The sequence below is a fragment of the Lathamus discolor genome, chromosome 3, assembly GCF_037157495.1.
Source record: "Lathamus discolor isolate bLatDis1 chromosome 3, bLatDis1.hap1, whole genome shotgun sequence".
Classification (NCBI taxonomy): Eukaryota; Metazoa; Chordata; class Aves; order Psittaciformes; family Psittacidae; genus Lathamus; species Lathamus discolor.
Genome location: NC_088886.1, coordinates 44,424,659 through 44,443,992, shown reverse-complemented (window position 1 = coordinate 44,443,992; position 19,334 = coordinate 44,424,659). Strand labels below are relative to the sequence as shown.

The 19,334-nt window shown below is 35.1% G+C and overlaps 1 protein-coding gene across 1 annotated transcript in view; it reads right to left on the bottom strand.

Annotated features, from left to right (window-relative positions):
- Window positions 1–19,334, bottom strand: part of DNER (delta/notch like EGF repeat containing) — a 125,036-nt gene that overhangs the window by 39,285 nt on the left and 66,417 nt on the right. Inside the window, exons 5-6 of the mRNA XM_065672664.1 lie at window positions 9,933–10,078; window positions 3,186–3,339 (exon numbers count right to left, since the gene is read on the bottom strand). Of these exons, the coding sequence (XP_065528736.1) occupies window positions 3,186–3,339; window positions 9,933–10,078 (300 nt within the window). The remainder of the gene's footprint in view (window positions 1–3,185; window positions 3,340–9,932; window positions 10,079–19,334) is intronic.

Sequence of the window (19,334 nt, the reverse complement as noted above, 5' to 3'; positions counted from 1 at the left end):
ATGAAATCAGCTAGGTTTTTTCTGGCTATATTTTATCTGAGGGCACAAATTTGGGGAAAAAAATTATGGGTAGAACACAAGCCTCAGAAGTTAACAATGATTAAGCCAACATCCAAACAACATCAGACATCTGCTCTTAAAAGAAATCAGAAAAGTAATTTTAAAAAAACTTAAAAGTGAAACCTAAACATAATGTATGGAGGCAATGGAGCACAACCTTTCAAGTTCCAGAATGCAATACACAAAGTTAACTGTGTTTGCCTTACTGAGGATTTACAGAGGGACTTGATCAGACTGTCATTCAAGGGGAAGTCTTCACATATGGAAACCAAGTAACATCATTCTATTTATTGAAGTTTTGTTTTTTACCATAAGAAGGAGGAGGGGGTTTGTAGAAGGAAATATTCAGAACTTTGATATTACCTTTTGCTCCAGTAGGAGCTAACAATTTTTCTAGAGACAAGAAGAAGAAACTATTCTGAAAATAACAATGCATAAATTATAGAGAAATAGAATTTAAATGGAAACGATAAAAACCAAGGTTAAAAGTAAAGACATCAATGGAAATACATTATACTTCCAAAATATGTAATATAAATACTTTTTCTTCTCAAAAATTTTCATGGTCTTAGTCATTGTTCTCTGGCATCTCGTGGTTATCAATTTTTCTACGGTTTTGTTAACACTTTATGAAGCAAGCAAATGAAATGCCTGCTCCTAATAGTGACTACATCTTTAGCTTATCGAAAGCTTTTAAAAATATGGAGAGGCCAAATTAAAAAAAAATAATAAAAAAAAGCAACCATAAATACTTGATGCAGATATCTGTGATCATAGTAATAAAAATAAAAAAAAAAAACAACAAAAAACCACAAACAAACACACAAAAAACAAACACAAAACCCCCCAGAGTTCTAGGATTTTATATCTTTATACAGATAAAATAAATAAAATAACATTTACTTTATTAAGGCACTGTAATTTGGAAGCAGGAACTAAGACAGACTGGATCTAAGTGTAACAACAACTGATACCTTCAAAGTCTTGTACATAAGTTGGAAGTATATTTATGTTGCTCTGCAAAACAACTGTACAGCTTGAAAATGTTCAGTTTTTGTAGTGGAAACACTCTTAGGATTACAATAACCACGTCAGAATTGTATTAAATATTCCCTGAAAGCTTTTTTTTTTTTACACAACTAAATCCAATAAAAAAAAAAATTATTTAATGGAATTTGAGCAGGGTTTTTTACAATCATTCTTGTATTTCTTCTGAGACAGGGAAATTGCAAAAGGAAATTTAGCCTATAGCACTTGATGCAGAACGATTTCCAATATATCTATCTCAATAAAAGCAAACAACAAAACCATAACAAATACTTTTTTTTCTTTTCTAATTGGAAGCTACTTGTCACAATCCAAAAGAATTCTGAATCAAACGTATTCAACATGACAGTAGTGGTAGGAGTTTTCAAACATTCTAAGTCTGTCCCACTCTGCTCTTTCTCTTCTCATATTTAAATCATTATTTAACTGTATTTACATATCATGTTAAAGTGACAGTTGATCCTTTGGCAAATTTATGAAATAGAACAGAGTACACCTGCATAATAACTTCACATCTTAGTTTCAGAGTGACATAAATCCAGGTCATTACAAAAAATATACAAATATAGATCTCTTTCTGACTGCACTTTTGCTAGTGACTTTAAGCAAAGTGAGAAAAAGTGGGAGTCCTAGAAGCAGAAAAAGTATGGACCTGAAGTGAAATATCTTGGCCTTTGGATACAATGTAGAGCCCTTAATAATTTGCCATGGCTGATTTCCTTAACTGCAAAGTTCACAAAACAGTTTGGAGGTTAGTATATGGCACCCACATTAAAGCATCATTTGCATCCACATGTTTATGGCTCAGTCATATTTCAGGCTGGTACTTATATATAACTTAACACAGCTGGAAGTTTCTCTAGTCTGTAGCGGCATGTGTGAGGGTAAAGAATAAGAATATTCCTATCTTTAAGGGAATATCAGAACACCCACTCCAGGACCCTGCTTTGGGGCAGAATAAAGTATTGCTATATGTACCTTATATATATATATATATATATATATTTCATGCACACAAATGCCCACCCAGCATGAAATCCAGTCAATCATTTAGACATAATCACTAGAAACCTGATCAAATAATTCATTTTTCCACCTGCTTAGCTTGTATATTCTGCAGGTCTTAAGGACTATTCTGGAAGCATCTTCCCCTTTTTTCAGTTTTAACTTTCTCAAGTTCCCTTTCTCAAGTTCCCTTCCTCTCTAATATCAGCTGACCAGTATTACAAAAATGAAAGTATAAAGTAATGTTTGTAGGAAAGAAAATAAGTTACCTGCTACTGATCCTAATCTTAGCCAACTTTTATTTTTAAATAATATTAGAAAACAGATTGAAGTAACTTCTATTATGATAATTGAGTTTGGTTTGGTAAATTTCAGATAGAGTTTTATGCAATAGTTATTCAGTAAGAGTTTTTTCCATGAGCATGTATCTTTAATTTATCCTGCAGCATATGACCATCATATTTAGTTTAATTTTAATTTCAATTATCATGTTTATATTCACTTAATTGAATTTTTTAAATAAGTGTTCTTAAAATAACTTCGGCGAACTCAGACATTTGTTCATTAATCAAATCCACAAATTACACAGTTTAGTTTATAAATTTTTAAAACATTTTCAGGATTTAAGTTAATTCTGAGGAACAATCCAACAACTGCATAGTTAGGAGAAAACTTTCTTCCATTTGAGTGGTGCAACTGAAGAAAAAAGTTTGCTAGTTAGAATGAAAGGATGCTTATTGAAAGTTTAGTTGTAAAGTATACTTAAAATCTATATTTAACATTTAAAAAAAGAAAAAAATATTAAGAAAAAGCTGATGTACACTGAATTTTTTTTTTCTTCTGAGTAGGTAAAGTTCTATTGTTATGAATAATTCATTCATCAGGTTATGGTTCTGATGTGTGTTTTCAATGTCATTTTTCACAGATGAATCTTCCTTTTAAAAACTACCCTTACACTGTTGCTGTATTTTCCTTCTTTCCTAGTATTTGAAGTTGCTGTTCATTGCTCTGCTTAAGAGATGCACTGAATGCTAAAACAAAATTCATTATTCAAAGGGTAATACAAAACCTACCAGCCAGACAGGTGCAGGTGAAATTATTCCTGTCATGTTTCTGTGCTACATCAGTGCAGGTTGCGTTGTTCTGACAGGGCTGGCTCTGACAAGCATCAAATTCTTCACACAGGGAACCCCGGTACTCATCCTCACATTCACAGAAAAAGGTTGCCTAAAACCAAACAGAAGATGCACTTTACAATAAATTTTCAAATCCTATGTTTTCATTGAGTACTCCACTGAACAAAGATAGGGCTTCATTTTCTTGTTCATAACAAGAGTAGCTGCCATAAGCACATCAACTGCACAAACTTACTTTATGAAATCCTAAACCTGCACCAATTCTTCAGCTAAAATTTGTAATCATGCCAAGTAATTTCATCTGGACAAGGAGGCTGGGATCAGATCCATCATGTCTAAATCACTATATATTTTTTCTTCCAGAAATTACATTTACAGAGAGGAATAACTGTCAGAATAAGTAATGTACAAGTTTTTCCTGCAACAAAATCCTACTACAAAGATGCACCCTTTATGCATCTTTGTGCCTGTGATGGGCAGAGCTGAGGTCTCAGAGGCTCACTTCAATGGTACTTCAGTAGTGACACATCCCTTCAATTCTGTTAAAACAGGTCTTCTTCTGAACATACTTGTTACTTTTTCCAAACCCTGCTGCTTAATAAAAGATTAGAAGCACTACACATGTGTGAAAGATTTAAAATAAATACCTATAGTAGGCATGATAGGGCGCATCTTTGTGAACAATAAGATAATTAAAATTAGATTTAAAAATTCTTTAGAACACAAAGAAATCTCACGGAATTGAAGCAAGGAAAGCTCTCTCATCTGTAGCATACATTTAATCAAATCTTACTTTTTTGTTCATCGGACACTAGATGGCAATATCACTTATTCTCATGCATTTGAAAGCCAAATCACTGGGGCTGAAATGAAGCTGTCCTATGCACAAATGCAATGCAAAGTACAGAATGCGCGTGGGACTAGAAACAAAGAGATGGGGTTAGTATTTTATCTTCTATTTTTACTTGTGTTTACTTCAGATGAATAATCATCTGTGTCCTAAGTAGAAAATAATCTTCACGCAAATTAAAAAAAACCTTATTCAGTAAAATCCGGACTTGGTTCTTCCTTACAAATATTACACTGGTAGTGTTTAAACAAGGATTAATACTATACACCTCCAAAACTCATAGTCATGGGCATGTTAGTTATCGGGAGTGCTGGAAGTTCTTGCTAAGTGCAGTCTATACATGCTCTGGTATTACCCAAGCCTTTTCATAAACCAGCTCTGAATATCTCACACATTAGCAATGACAGGCTTCCAAATAAGGCTGCAGTTTAACAGAAAGGAAAGAGAGGCAAGCAAAACAGACAAAATTATTAAAAACACATAGAACAGTAACTTACTCTGAAGAGAATTCACAAGAGCTACAGAGGAAAGGGGCTAACAGAGTGAAACAGATGATCACTTTTATTTAAGTAAGCAATTAATCAAACACACAGTATTTCCACATTTCCATATAGTATTAGCGGGAAACACATCAGCACAGGGATCACTTTGGTCCTCTGTTTCAAAATTAGTGCTGTCTCAATATCTCATGTCACTGGAGTTGTGCAGTACCATTGTGCATATATAGGATCAGGACCCAGGCTGAGTCAGAACAGAGCTGCATCCTTTGCACCTGTTCTGACTCTTACTGATACTAAATACTGGCTTAAAGTGCTTGTTATTGTTGCTGGAATGGAGTGTTGAGTTTAGACTTAATATAAAATCAAGGTTGCTGCCTGTTTAAATAACTCACCTGTTCTGGATGAACAAAGTGAAATACCATACTATGCAAAAAACGGCATTTTTTCTTAAAATTAACATGAGTAGAGCATCTGGAAAGATACAGGCACTGCACATAGACTCTGTGCCATTCAAAGAGATCAGATCCTTGATCTCATTTAAATGTGTTACTGGAAATGAGAACAGGCTTATCTACATCTATCTGAAGCTCAAGACATTCCTAAGCAAGAGATCCAAGAAATATATCAAAGTTAACTGTCTGGAAAGAGAGGTGCCATGTCTGTTAGGTAGGTTCAGGTTCACAGTTGCTGCATGCTAGATCCAAGATGCAAAGTACATCATCACCTGAACCATTCATTGGAGAGGAAGGGAGTGTCTGTACTGTTCACAGACACAAACAGCACGGCTCTGTCTGTACTAAAATCTCATTTCAAAGTAATGGAAGCTGATTATTGTAAGTATTAATTTGTTTAAACAGTGCAACACTCAGTCATTGCCTGAACAATATTAATGAAATAGGAATTTACAAAAAGCTCAGATAATATTGACATCTAAGAGCACAATATAGAGATCTTTACCCATGAAGTGTAGTTAAAAAAATGGGTTTTGAAAGCAGCAAATAAAAGCATTGTAACACTTCAGACTGAAACGTCTAATGACAGATAACAGTTCTGAGCTGTAGGCAAGTCATTCTGTAGAGAAGATTTCATGTCATCTTTGCTTTTCCCAAATAACACTATTAATTTTTATCCTGAACAGATGGCATGTACTAGCATATTTGAGGAAAACTAAGTTAAGAAGCAGCTACGCACTAGCATAATGCTAGTATTTAAGTCACTAACTAAGAATTCCAAAACAAGCTACTATCACTAGACTGTTCATCTGGGTATTTTATTTGATTATGGGAGTGCAAATCTATCATATGTAATTTCAGGTGGCAGTAAAATACATTCTTTAAAATAATTTGCTATTATCCAGTCTGCAAGTATCATATGATAATTATAGTTGGAATACAGTACTTTTTTCCTATTTTAGGTAAGCCTAGTAATAAAGTGCTTATAAGACTTTACATTTCAGACTAGAGATATTATAAATGCCATTTATAGTATAGATACCATTTATAATTTTTTAACTATAGTAAAGAAGCTGTTAAGATGTCCAGGACAAAATGAATGTCTACTCTTCCTCTTGCTGAGAAAGACTTTCAGTATTTACTTCAACTCACAGTGAGCTGCTACAATATTTGAGTAAAACATTGCTGTATGACAGTTGTATATTCTGCATTTAGAAGTATATTCTATTTAAGAACCTAAGTCCATATGTAGGAGAGCACGCCTTTAGGTATAAAGGGGGCTCTTTTATAATTGGCCTTTCGACAAATATAATTAAGTGGATCTAGCCCAAAGCTTCTAACCCATAGAGGTGGCATGGAAATCATTGCTATTCAGTTCAATACATTATTTCTCAGTGCAGGCAGAGGCCAGTTATTTTTGTGTAAATCTCAAGGGTTCTAAATCAAGCAATAACATTTCGCGTATACACAGTCAGCTCTTCGGGAGAACCGAAGTTATGGAACAGAGCAATTTGTGAAATAAATCATTTTATCCCCATATGTCAGCAACATTGCGGCACTTAAATCCAACGGATGGCCAAAGTTCTCTTAAAAAATCTACATGGAATTAGAAAATCACACCAAACAAGTCTCTTTCGGTTAATACCAACATTTTTCTCTTCCATTCACAGCTAACCAGTTTGAGGACAAATTATTCTGGTGTAAAGCTGAGTACATGAACGTGAAAGTGGTATTTATATTTGGATCATGCCAAGACCAGTATTATCCTTCTGACACATTAACACTTCCATTGTGGAAGAAAGGCAAGCATGGCAGCAAAGCAGAGATACAAACTTTGCACACAGGAAGGAAAAGGCATCAATTTGACTCCACATCACTTCACAAAACTTTGTTCAAAATATTCCTGTCTAAAGAAATAACAACTGAGAAGAATTCTGCCATTAAAAGCTTTCCTCTCCATATTCACACTCCGTAAAAAGCACTAGCTGAGCAGAAGCTAAATTATGTATAAGTAATAAACAAATAAAATCTGGATGAGACTTCCAAGTTAGACCAGAATTTGTTTATAGTTTTATGCACTCCGTAGATAACAGTATGCCACTGCACTTATATCACTGTAGATTGTTAATCACATTTAACTTTCCCATTAAGCAGACGTATTACTACATTCTTTTACATTAAACTAGATTTAGAATAAAATTATGAAGTACATAAAATCACAAAGACAATAATTAATCTTCTTGGCACTGGAAGCAATCACTACAGCCAGCAGAGCTCTTAGTTTGTTCATGGTATTAGGCCTTTTATGTATTCTTCTAAGGAATTGCTCTGCAATCTGCAAGACTACGTTGTGCAAAACAGAATGAATTATAGATAAAAACAAACAGCAAATCACAAAGAGCATGTTGTAAACCTAAAGAAGATTAACGTTCCAATTCTACAAAAAGAAGTGCAGAAGATGCGTCTTGTGGGAAACTGACACAGCAGTCGGTACATGTAATTTTGGTAGTTGTTTGCTCCATCATTAGGAAAATCATCAAGACATTTTAGAGCATATTTTACCTAAGATGAGTTGAACAATAGCAAAAATACCTGGCTTAATGAATTATGCACCTTCTATTTTGACATATGTGGCTTATGCTGGACCTGAATCAGTTTTATTCTCCCTGGAGTAGGAGACTGGACATAAATTATGTATATTTCAAAAAACTGTATCTGAGGTTTTAGTGAGCTACCCCAGCCCAGCAGGCTACCTCAAACCACTCTTTGAGGATCACTGATAAGTTTTCCTCATTTGTTCAAGCTCTAGAAAATTCAGGAGCAGTTTGTGACAGTGAAAATAAAAGAAATTACATTTCTGAGGTTTTGTTTGAAGATAAGAGATATTATTATTAGAATCCTGATTCTAGTTCTCTGACTGTCATGAATTGGTAGATGCCTTTTCGTAATCAGATTTCAGCATGATTTCTATGTCCTACAGTTACAGCCACAGGGGTGTCAGCCAACTGCAACCTAGTGCATAGTACATCAAAAACACCACTTAATAAATTTTCCTCTTATCACTCTTGGGTTCAAAGAAAACATAGGTGGAAAAGTATGAAAATCCATCAATCCTTTTCTTTTTTTTTTTTTTTTTTTCAGGGAAAGCAACACACTTACCTGTGAGTAAGGGCGATTCTTTTATCAGTTCTAGTTTTAACACATAAAACTTCCAATGTCAAGAGTACAGGTGAGGACATAGAGGTCCTGATTTCTTTCTTTTATTTTTGAGTGACATACTAGCTCCTCTTTCTTGCCATGAAGCAAATTGTCTTTCTTTTCAAAAGTGTATTTTATTTTACTTGCTATGTCACAAAGATTTGCAAAACATGGATAATTATTAAAGGCTATATATGCATTTTCATTAATACAGAAAAGCACTTATTTTTCTGCATAGAAACAGGATTTATTGTTATTTGTGAGATATGACATGCAATAAGAGAAAGCAATTAAATTCATGAAAATGGACAAATACCATGAAAACAGAGAAAACAACTATTTATGAAAGGCTTTAACTCTTATTTGAGAAAAAATGGAAAAAATGAGACATTTTGGTATGCTGTTATATACAGTAAATTTGAACACGAATAAACATAAACCAAATGCAAGATACTGAATTTGTAAACTAAAATTGTGAAATATATTAAAGCAGAAAAACTAAACTGGACTACGAAATAGGACATTGTATTTGAATTAGTGGTTGGTTTGGATACCAGCCAGCTGGTATGGTAGAGTAGCACTTACTTCTAAACGCATCTTGCAATAATTGTGTTCACACTTTACCTCAAGCATTTGAAATTTTCATTTTGAGAAATTAGATGCTTAATTATTCCAGCTGTTAGCACTACCATGCATATATAGATTACAGTAGCAATTTTATTATTATTGTTCAAAAGGTCATTTTTCTATCAAGCATGCTTATTGAGAATTTAAATCAGAAATTGGTAGCAGATGAACTAACAGTGAATTCCCTAAATATGCCAAATTTTCTGTGCTCACGGCAGGCTCACAGCTGTTAATATTTACTCAACAGTTGCTATTGCTTTTATCTCCCAAATGAATATTAATAAAACCAAAGATTAACTGTGCATATTTGTGCTGTAAATTACTTTTAATCCATTAAATAAAACAACACATATAGAAAGTAACAAGAGAATACAGGATCGCATTCACAGAAGGCCAGACTGGTTCTGTAAAAGCAGTAATATGGGCTGCAGATCTGACATGCTTGGTTGTTATGTTCTCATGTTACTAGATAGCACAAAAACATCACAGTGGCCAGTGGAATTTTTGTCACTATTGCAATCTCTCAGCGCAGTATCTTGTAAAGGAGAAAACCGCACAGGAAAACTTCCAAACATTACCAAATTACTCCTTTTTGTTTCCAAGTGAGAAATTATTGAGACATGGAGAGATAAATACTGGATTAAATCAGACCTAAAACTGAAAGAAGGTTGAAGACTGAACAAACCGGAACACACAGTTCTGGACATTGAGGATCCCAGCTGCCCACCATCTCATAAAGATGCCCTTCATCTCATAAAGAAATATTCTCATATAGTGACAGTAAGATGCAGTAGACATTACCCTACACCTGACTTGAAGAACTGTTTTTTTTTTGCCAGGGTATGAATCTTTTTATCTCATCTTAGTTATTTTCTTGCTTTAAGTGCTTGAGTTTTACGAATAACAAATAAATATACTGTTATTATTTAGTAACATCTGTGAGCTTTAGAAGCCTGTTATGCAGCAGCAAGGCATGCACGTACTCTGAGGCCCAAGAAAAACTTACCTTGTGTTTATATTAGTACGGAATTTCCACACTACAGGAAATTCACCTTACCTCATCTGGTTTGGTGATACATTTTCCTTTCCCCGAACACTGGAAGTTATCTGAATGGCTTCCCACAGGCATGCAGGTACTGACTTTCACTATCACAGTCAAGCGAAGAGCCACAATGCACTTAGTAACTGAATCATTCAGAAAACCTTAGAAAAAAATAAATACATAAATAAATCTTACTGTAGAAGAAAATACACCAATACGTATTACTGATGTACCACTAGACAAACAAATAAAATTAATTGAAAGAAACTGGCAAGGAAGACCAACATTGCTCATATTTCATACACAACTATCTAAATTTAACGCATGTAAATAAAAACAAGAATATAGTTTGGAAACAAGCACTCATCATATTGATTAACAAAGGGAGGCAGGCTGGTGAAATAGATCTACACACAAAGCTCTAATCTGCTGTCTTTTTTCAGGTCTCAAATAAGCAAACGCTTTTGCCTGCAACTTTCTGGTAAGTTAAAATATAATTCTTTAAGTTTTTAATGACAAGGAATATCAAAATCAAATTCAGTAGAGAAAATGTTTATATGAATTTCTAAAAGTTATAGCAGAGCTAAAAAGCACACAGATCGCAAACTGCATTACATGGGTAACAGATGGCTGTATTTTCATGAAGTTTGCAAGGACATATATACACAGCTTGACAGCATTTCTTTTTATGCTTGTAATACAAGTACTATTGAATGTGTGATCTGATTGCTCTATACAGTGATATACCAGGTATAGACAAACAAAACATGAAAATGGGAACATTTGACAAGGAACAGGAAAATTCATTAATCTCTGGCTACCTCTTCAAATTGCATGGAATTAAAATATAGTTGGTTAGAAGCTATTAAAACACACTGGAGCATAATTACATCCCTATCACCCATATTTCTAACAGATATACCTAGAAAATAAAATAAAAGCCAGCATAATAGATAAAATAAGGCACATACAAAGCCCATGACATACACAATTAAGTCAGAGTTCAAATCAAATTACATACACTGCTCCTATACTTCACTTGTGCTCAAACAGCATTGTTCCGCCCAGGTTACAGCCCTTCCATGTGTGGCATTTGTTGGCTGTTAGTGTTCTAGAGGCTTGTAGCAGAATAAATGTGCTGTGACATAAAAATTGTGGGTTTGATATAGTGCATATACTGTATGCACCATAAATTGTCAAACTTTAATTTGACTTCACTTTTCTTACTGTGGATAGACTTCTAAGGGTCTAAGGCTGTTTCTAATATCAGAATGGGAAGTTACAGACACAGGACCACTGCAGGATCATACTTTTCTTATAGAAATTAAGAGAGAGAACTTAGTTAAAAACGGATGATTTTTTTTTTATCTAAATATCCTTAATTTTAAAAATAATGACGGTAACTAGATGAAGGAATGAATGACATAGAAAGTTTTCTCTAATATTCTTTACTTTGAATTCTAGAATCCATTTATAGCCTAAACCTCAAAAGAAGTTCGAAGATGCAATCTAGCTTCCTGCATTATAGACTGGAAATAGCAATACTTGAATATTTACATAGTCAAGCAGAAAAAAAAAAAAAAAGTGTGAGATAATATTTGGAATGAACAGTAATAAACCCAAGTTTCATGAAACTCTCTGAATTTCAGGTGAATTCTCTTTCCAGAACAGCTGCTAAACATTACTTTGATTTGGCATATCAGAGTGTCAAGCATGACTAATTTTACAAATTCCATTAAAAAAAGTCATATGGAAGACTTCCATTCTTTGTTCCTTAATTTAGGTTTCACTTTTTAAATCCTGCATCCTTTCAACAAATAGTGGTCTATGTTAGAAACAATGATCCCTAAACCGTATCTTCAAAGCAGGAAAATCTCACGTCCAGTATAGATGTCATCAGCTTGAATATTGCCTCTACAAGCTAGCTAAGTACTCTAAAAGATCAGATTAAAAATATATATATGTGTGTACTGGGTATAGTTCCAAATGTCTAATGGTCTGTTTTGGCTAGTAAACATTACTGTAATCTGCTGACCTCTTCGAAGCAAGCCAATTTATTCTGGCCTTAATACACACCCCATTTTTAACCATCTGTTCAAAGATGGAGCCAGAATTATTTCCTTTAACAATTGAATGAGATTGTCACTGGCAACCATGCAATTATATGTGAATGCTTGAAAGAATGTGGTATTTAAAAAATGTCTTTGGGTTCACATTTGCTTGTCTGAAGCAGATTGTTACATATTCTTCAGGACAGTTCCCTAAAGGAATATTAAATCAACCTTCTTTGTACTTTCAATCTTGTTACTATTTTGGTATCAAAAGCCCTTAGCCAAAACACTGGAAAAAAATCATTATTCACACTGGAATGCCACATATTTTCCTGCAATTCCTAATTATTTTGTCTAATTTCCAAAGACTAGAAAAATAAAAACATGGTTATTTATTTTCACTCTATAGAAGTTGCATACAACTTTCTGAGATCTCCAGCTTTTAAAGCTAGAAAGCAGCTTATCTCATCGCCTATATATGGCATCCTGCTTAACTCGGGTCATAGCATTTCAATTAATTCCATCTTCAATTCTCATAACAGCAAATGAACTAAAGTGAGTTTCAAGTTCTATTTTTAACTTCCAGGTAGGAGAATAATTTCACAAGCATTCTTACAGCTCTCTTCATCTAAGGTCTGAGGAAAAATGTTACAGCTGTTTATACCAGAAAGTAATTCTGTTCAGTTTAATCTTCCTGGTTTTCTAGAGCTAGTTAAAATATAATGACATCAGAGTATTTTAATCTGAAGAATTGAGGATAGAGCTATTTATAGTAATACTACCGAAACAATTTAAAAGCCTAATAAATAATAATATGATTTAAAAAGTCATTTGGATTGCAGAGGAGGCATTTTTGAGCTTTGTGCACACACATTTGGTAGTCTGAGAAATGCCTTCATGATTTCATTGGCAGTATGTGTTGTAACATAAACTGCAGCTCGTTCCACTCTGGTAGTTTCACCTCCTTACACCTAGGAGCACAAAGTACATATGCTCCTGTTTCTCTCACATCAAGAAAGAATGAAAAATAAGGAATAAAGTAAAAATAAAAGATTACAGGTGTCTTCATGTCTAGGGGCATTCAGCAAGGTCATACCGTGCCATTAAGATTACCACTACTCATTAATTGATTGATTGATTGTAGGTTTTCTAGGATACACAAACTGATTTGCTTCCTTTGTGAGTCCCATTTCTGAACAATACCTTATTTCCATGCACAGCAGGCTGAGGTGAGCAAGCTGGCCCATGGTAGACTGCTAAAATAAGGAAGACGAGCTAATAGGCCACCAACTCTGAACATTATCTGATTGCATATTATGTTAATGGAAGGCACAAATTGAAGCTAGATCTTGGTATGCACCCAATGCTATTACACACTCTTGTCCATTGCAATTGGCTCAAGAGTATTCTAAGGAGTGACTATATGTATTCCAACATATATTCATCTATGGTTGAAACAATACTATGAGGGTGGTGAGGCACTGGAACACATTGCTCAGAGAAGTTGTGGATGCTCCATCCCTGGAAGTGTTCAAGACCAGACTGGACAGAGGTTTGAGCAACCTGATCTAATGGAAGGTGTCCCTGCCTGTGGCAGTACATTTTACTGTATGTAAAATCACACAATGAAACTGTATGATTTTAAGGTTCCTTCCAACCTGTCCTGGGTTCCGCTATAGCAGTCATTTTTCTCCTTCTTAGCAGCTGGTGCAGTGTTGTGTTTTCGACTTCAATCTGAGAACACCGCTGACAACACAGAAATGTTTTAGTTGTTGCTAACTAATGCTTACACCAATCAAGGACTTTTCGGTCTCTTATGCTCTGCCAGTGAGGAGGGGCACAAGAAGCCAGGAAGAAGCAGAGGTAGGACACCTGACTCAAACTAGCCAAAGGGATATCCCATACCACAGTATGTCATGCCCAGTATCTAAACTGGGGGGAGTTACCCATAAGGGACTAATCACTGCTCAGGTCAGGCTGGGTATCGGTGGGCAGGTGGTGAGCAATTGTACTGTGCATCAATCATGTTTATTATTGGGTTTTTTCCCCTTCCCTTTTTAAGTTTTATGTTCTCTCCCCTTGTTATGTCCCTTACCATTATTGTTAGTAGTAGTTTTGTATTATTCTTTTGTTACTGGACTGTTCTTATCTCAACCTGTGGGGTTTACATTCTTTTGATTCTCCTCCCCAGTCTGCCAGAAGCAAGGTGGAAGAGAGAGGGAAGTGATCGAGCAGCTGCGTGGTTCTGAGTTACCAGCTGGGCTTAAACTATGACACAACCCAATCCATTTTATGATTCTGTATTTTTACAGCAGAAATACAGTAATAGCTCCCTACATTAAAGTTCCAGTTTACAAAAATACAGCTCTATGAGTCCTCCTAAAGGTTTCTTAGATGAGACAGTATGACTGCCAAGGCAGTTGGACACTCACAATGAAGCATCAGTCTCCAAGTTCTCAACTTATTTTTAGCCTGGTTTCCCAAGGAAATGAGACAGCAGTGAGATGTCTGTCAGTTTCTGTCTGTTCTGGTTTTCTCTCTTAACACTTTCCCACACCAAAAGCTTTTGGGGTCAGTAGCCAACCTCAACATTTGGCAAAGCAGTGGAGTTCTCAAAGACACTATGTGCCTACAGCTTCCCTGCGCTGTATACAGCCTTAGTACTATGGCCATTTCTAAGTCAAAGTGGGTAGGAAAAGAGTAAGGTCCCCAGAACAAGGTGATCTCATTTCTCCACTCCATTGCCGGTGTACAGTACTTATTCACAATTTGGAAAAAGGAAAATTGGCATACATACAGTTGTAAGAAAAACAAAATCGGTCCTTCAGGAGCAAAGCAGTGGTATTGGGTGTGCCTGCACCACATCATCAGTTCATGTCATGTAATAACATAACGAAGCTATAACACTTCTAGACCTGATTTCAGCTTCTAGAAACAATATGGCTGCTGTCAGAACATATTGAACCATAGTTTTGAAGCCTTAGTGATCCAGAATAGAAGCTACATAAGTACATCTGCTAGCTCATCCACAGATAATGGAAAGCTACAGAATTAACCTAAAGTGTAAGAGATCAAAGAGGACTTTGCTGTTTGACTACATCTCTCACATCACAGGAGAAAATGTTATCCAGCAGGCTAAATAGGAGTGATCAATACGCTCAAACTTTTCTTTTGTGGCCACTGAAATTTGCAGGCATAAGAATAATTTAAAGAAAGGAAGCTGGGGGAAGGGGATTGATTACAGTACCCTACAGAAAAACTACAAAGGGAGAGAGACTTAAATTCTAGTCCTTCCTCCTAAAATTTTATGTCCAAATTTTATTCAAAGATTATTCATGTCCGTAAGACTTACACTATCCATATATCATAGGATACAGTTAACATTCAAGACTATGAAGCCAACCATAGAGGTCTATACTAATCACTGCCATGCTTAGGTACCTTTTCGGATCTAAGCATGAAGTAGTAAATTCAGTTTAACTTGCAAACCAATTTCCCTCTCTTATGGCATTGTATATCACAATCTCAAATAGTCGTTATTCGTCTAGCAAATCCAGGAGGGCTCAGTCCTTCTTATTCATGGAAGTGATGTTCAACTCATTTTAGAGACCTAACAAGTGAAAAAGCATAACAAGATGTCCTCATGATATACTTGATTGTGAAAATTTACCTTTACATGTTGAAATAGCAAAGGCATGCTTTTGATTCACAAATAACACAGTCATTTATCGTCTTTTTTCCATGACTCTAATGGTCAAGGTCATTAAAGCCTATCAATACCCTCAGGGCCCTGACACTAATACTGTTCTACAGGTTCTGCAAAAACGGGTCAGGAATCCTTTCCTAGTTTGCCTTAGGATTATTTTCATACATAAGCAGAAAACAGTAAGTGAGAAACAGGTAGTCGATGACATTAGCAATCTTTGATGCAGTGCTTTTGTGCCATCAGTGCCTTAAGATATTTGTACAGAACATCTGAGATCACTCTGTAATGATACTGCTAGGCAACACAGCATCTGGGAATACAAAAATACAGCTGCAATCACAAAACTGCTATTTTGCCCAGAAATAGCATTTTTGATAAGTGGTACATCTCTCCCAAATTTTATACAGATCAGAATGCTTACTGTGCTTTGTCACAGAAGCCTTGGTCAGATACTACTTTTGAAAGTAAATACAGATTTAGTGAGAATCAGTTCAAGAGCTGTTTTAAATACTTTATTTTTCAAAAATTCACATGAAACAGCAATTCAAATAGTTTTTTGTTGTGCTGGAAAGCGACTGTAAAACTTCTCTTGTATTTTTTTTTTTCCTCTCAAAACTGATGTCATAGTCACATTCAGTTTAAAAATAGATATACTTGCTTCTTTCATTACCAGTACCAAAAACTCATCCTGGGCTCTGAAAAATCAAACATATGCTTCCTTTTTAGACGTAATCACCATTACAGTGATAAAGATAAATGTGCTGCTGGTCAAGTTATATTCTCAGTAACATTGCTGGAATTCTGTCAGGGACAGATTGACAATTACAGTGTTACACAGGTTTAACAGAGAGCAAAAAAAAAAAAATTTGGATATCAGGAAGTTATTATCAAAACTTTGGGAAGAAATAGCACACAGCTTGACTTTCAAGCCAGAGCTCAGTTTTGCAGGACTCACAGTTAAAAGACATTTATGAACTAAGCAAACTAGTTGGATTCACTTAGCATAGAGAAATCCCCAGCCACATGTTCCATTACATTTCCTCTAAACCAAATGCCAGCTTCTGAATTTCAATGTTACTAAACAATTACCCAACTTAATAGCTTGACTGGACCAAAATCCATGATAGGATTATGAAATAGTCAGCTAACAAGAGTGTACTTACACTTATGAAACTTCTTGCATATAGCTTATTAAGGAGATGTGACAGCAGCTTAGAGTGTGACCTTCTGTCATGGCTTCAAGGACTCTGCTTACTGTCCAAAATAATGGTGAAAGCCCAGTGAAGGGTGACAAGACTAATCTTCTAATAGATTTCCTACATCACAAGTTCCCCGTTGTATGCTTATTTATCAGCATCTCAACAATGTTGCCAAGCTGACAGCAAAACATTTTGGGCACAAACGTAGACCACCAGAATCTCTGATACCACACTTTTCCAAAGTAGTTAAGTGTGGTGGAATACAAACGGCATAGCTGATGAGGGGAACTGAGGTAGATAGGATGGCAAGTTTGGCCAGGATTTATCTATAGTGAGTGGTTCACCTTAAAGAATTATGAGTAGGTACCCTACTTTTAAATACACTGTTCAGTATGTTACACTAGTAGCTGAAGATCTCAAAGCATATTACAAGCATTATTAAAATGTGCCTCACATTTCCCTTTAAATTATGCATTGCCATCCTTATTTTACAAGTCAGGTTAAGCAGTTTGCCCGAGATCTCACAGTGCAAACAACCATGTGATCGACTGAATGTAAATACCTTGAGTGTGAATTGGTCTGAAAAGTCCTATAAGAAAGAGAAATCTTAAATAAACAAACAAAAGGTATTTTGCCAAGAAGCATTACATGTTTGAGCAAATGCATTTCCAAAGAAAATAATTTCCCATTGTTACTTGCTAGAAGTGGAAGTGAATAAAATTAATTATAATAACATATTAATTCAAGATTACTCTAAAGAGTAAAAATTATTTAGATGTTACCGTAAAACAATAAAATGTATTAAAAAAGTAAATAGTCAAATGTTTACATCTGTTTACATGTGAGATGAGGTCCATGTAATTTGATCATGAAGGACAGCGCAGGATATCGATTTTTATAGTATTTACAAAGATATCCTTTCTTATATAGCCTAACAGCATTCTTCAGAATGATTTGGATGTCATATGAATGCTTAACTTTTCGCCTTATAGGATGATCTTTTGAAAAAATAGCTGAAATTAACACTCGATTGAACTATTTATGTTCTTCACACTTCTGCTGCTGCTAGTATTTATCAAACAGCCATTTTCTGCAAGGTTAGCTCTCATGCCTAGAACCCCAGGGAAATGTTCACAGTTGAGCACAATACTCAATACTGCCTACAGCAGGGCCCTTCCAAGCAAAATTGCACACATAAAAATGAAAACCCCATTAACTGGAGCACTTGTCACTGTATTCCCCCAGCAGCAAGGCTGACTTGCACAGACGTAACTAAATAGTCATACACACGCATTACTGCACAACAGCAGAGCAGCAGGACTGCATGAACACTCCAGCTATGGCATGTGCAAGGCATTGTGATTATTATGACTGCACATATGCCATGGGCTAAGAGCTCACACAGATGCTCAGCTGACACATGGTAACTTGTTAAAGCTAGAGTAACTTGATTATGTGGCTTTCAGCGAGTTCACACATCTCCTACTATGAAATAAAATTGTCCTATTTTATTTTTGCTTAAGTAAAAACAATTTCAACATGTAGCAAACTGCTTTCTTTTGATGAAAATATGTCTCTGTTTTAAAGATGTGTAACAACACAAAATACAGCATCCAAAAGACAGTTACAACGTGTTTCCTAATCTGAAATTCTATAGCCAGATAAAAAGGAGCAAGATCAGACTCAGTTCTTTCAAAATATCTCTCTAGATTGTTTTTAGTATAGTATTTTGGACACTAAGTTTCATTTCGCCTATTCAATATACCTGCAGCCATATTAGTGGTGATCATTTGTTAATGTATGAAGAGATGTTGCAAAGAGATTCGTTAAATAACCCAAGGAGCACCAAGAGAGCAAATAACTGCTCAGAGCAGAGATAACAAAGAAAATACTTTGCTGCACTAGAAAGCCAGGACAGCATTTTGGGTAGGGAGATACTATCCTTTCTGATGCCATATGCACATATGGTTCACACACTTTTTAAAATGCAACTGATCTCTTGTGCTTGAGGAGCCAAGCACTAATTTGAAAAGCAAATGAAAAGCAAATTAAAATGAAAGCAAAACTTCAGAAAGTTTTGTGGAATTCAAGCAAGCTGATAGGTGCTGGCATTTGAATAGCATCAGTATTCTTCATAAAGATTCTACAGCATCCATTTCCAAATGTGTTCATACAGCTACCACCTTTACTTAAAGAAATACTTTTAAAATACTTTACAATTATGGCTTAAATTGATTAGTTAAATTGTATTTGATCTAAAAGGCCAAGCATCTTGCAGAAAACCATTTTACACACCTGGTCTATACCAGTTTTTCTTTGTTGTGATGAAAAAACGATTGTACTGGAGGATTTATTTTCTATTCAGATAAAAATATTCATTCATATTAAATGTTAAACTTTCTGCTTTATTATCTGCAAGGTCTTATCTGAGAAATAGCAGATTTCCTTATATATTTCTTCT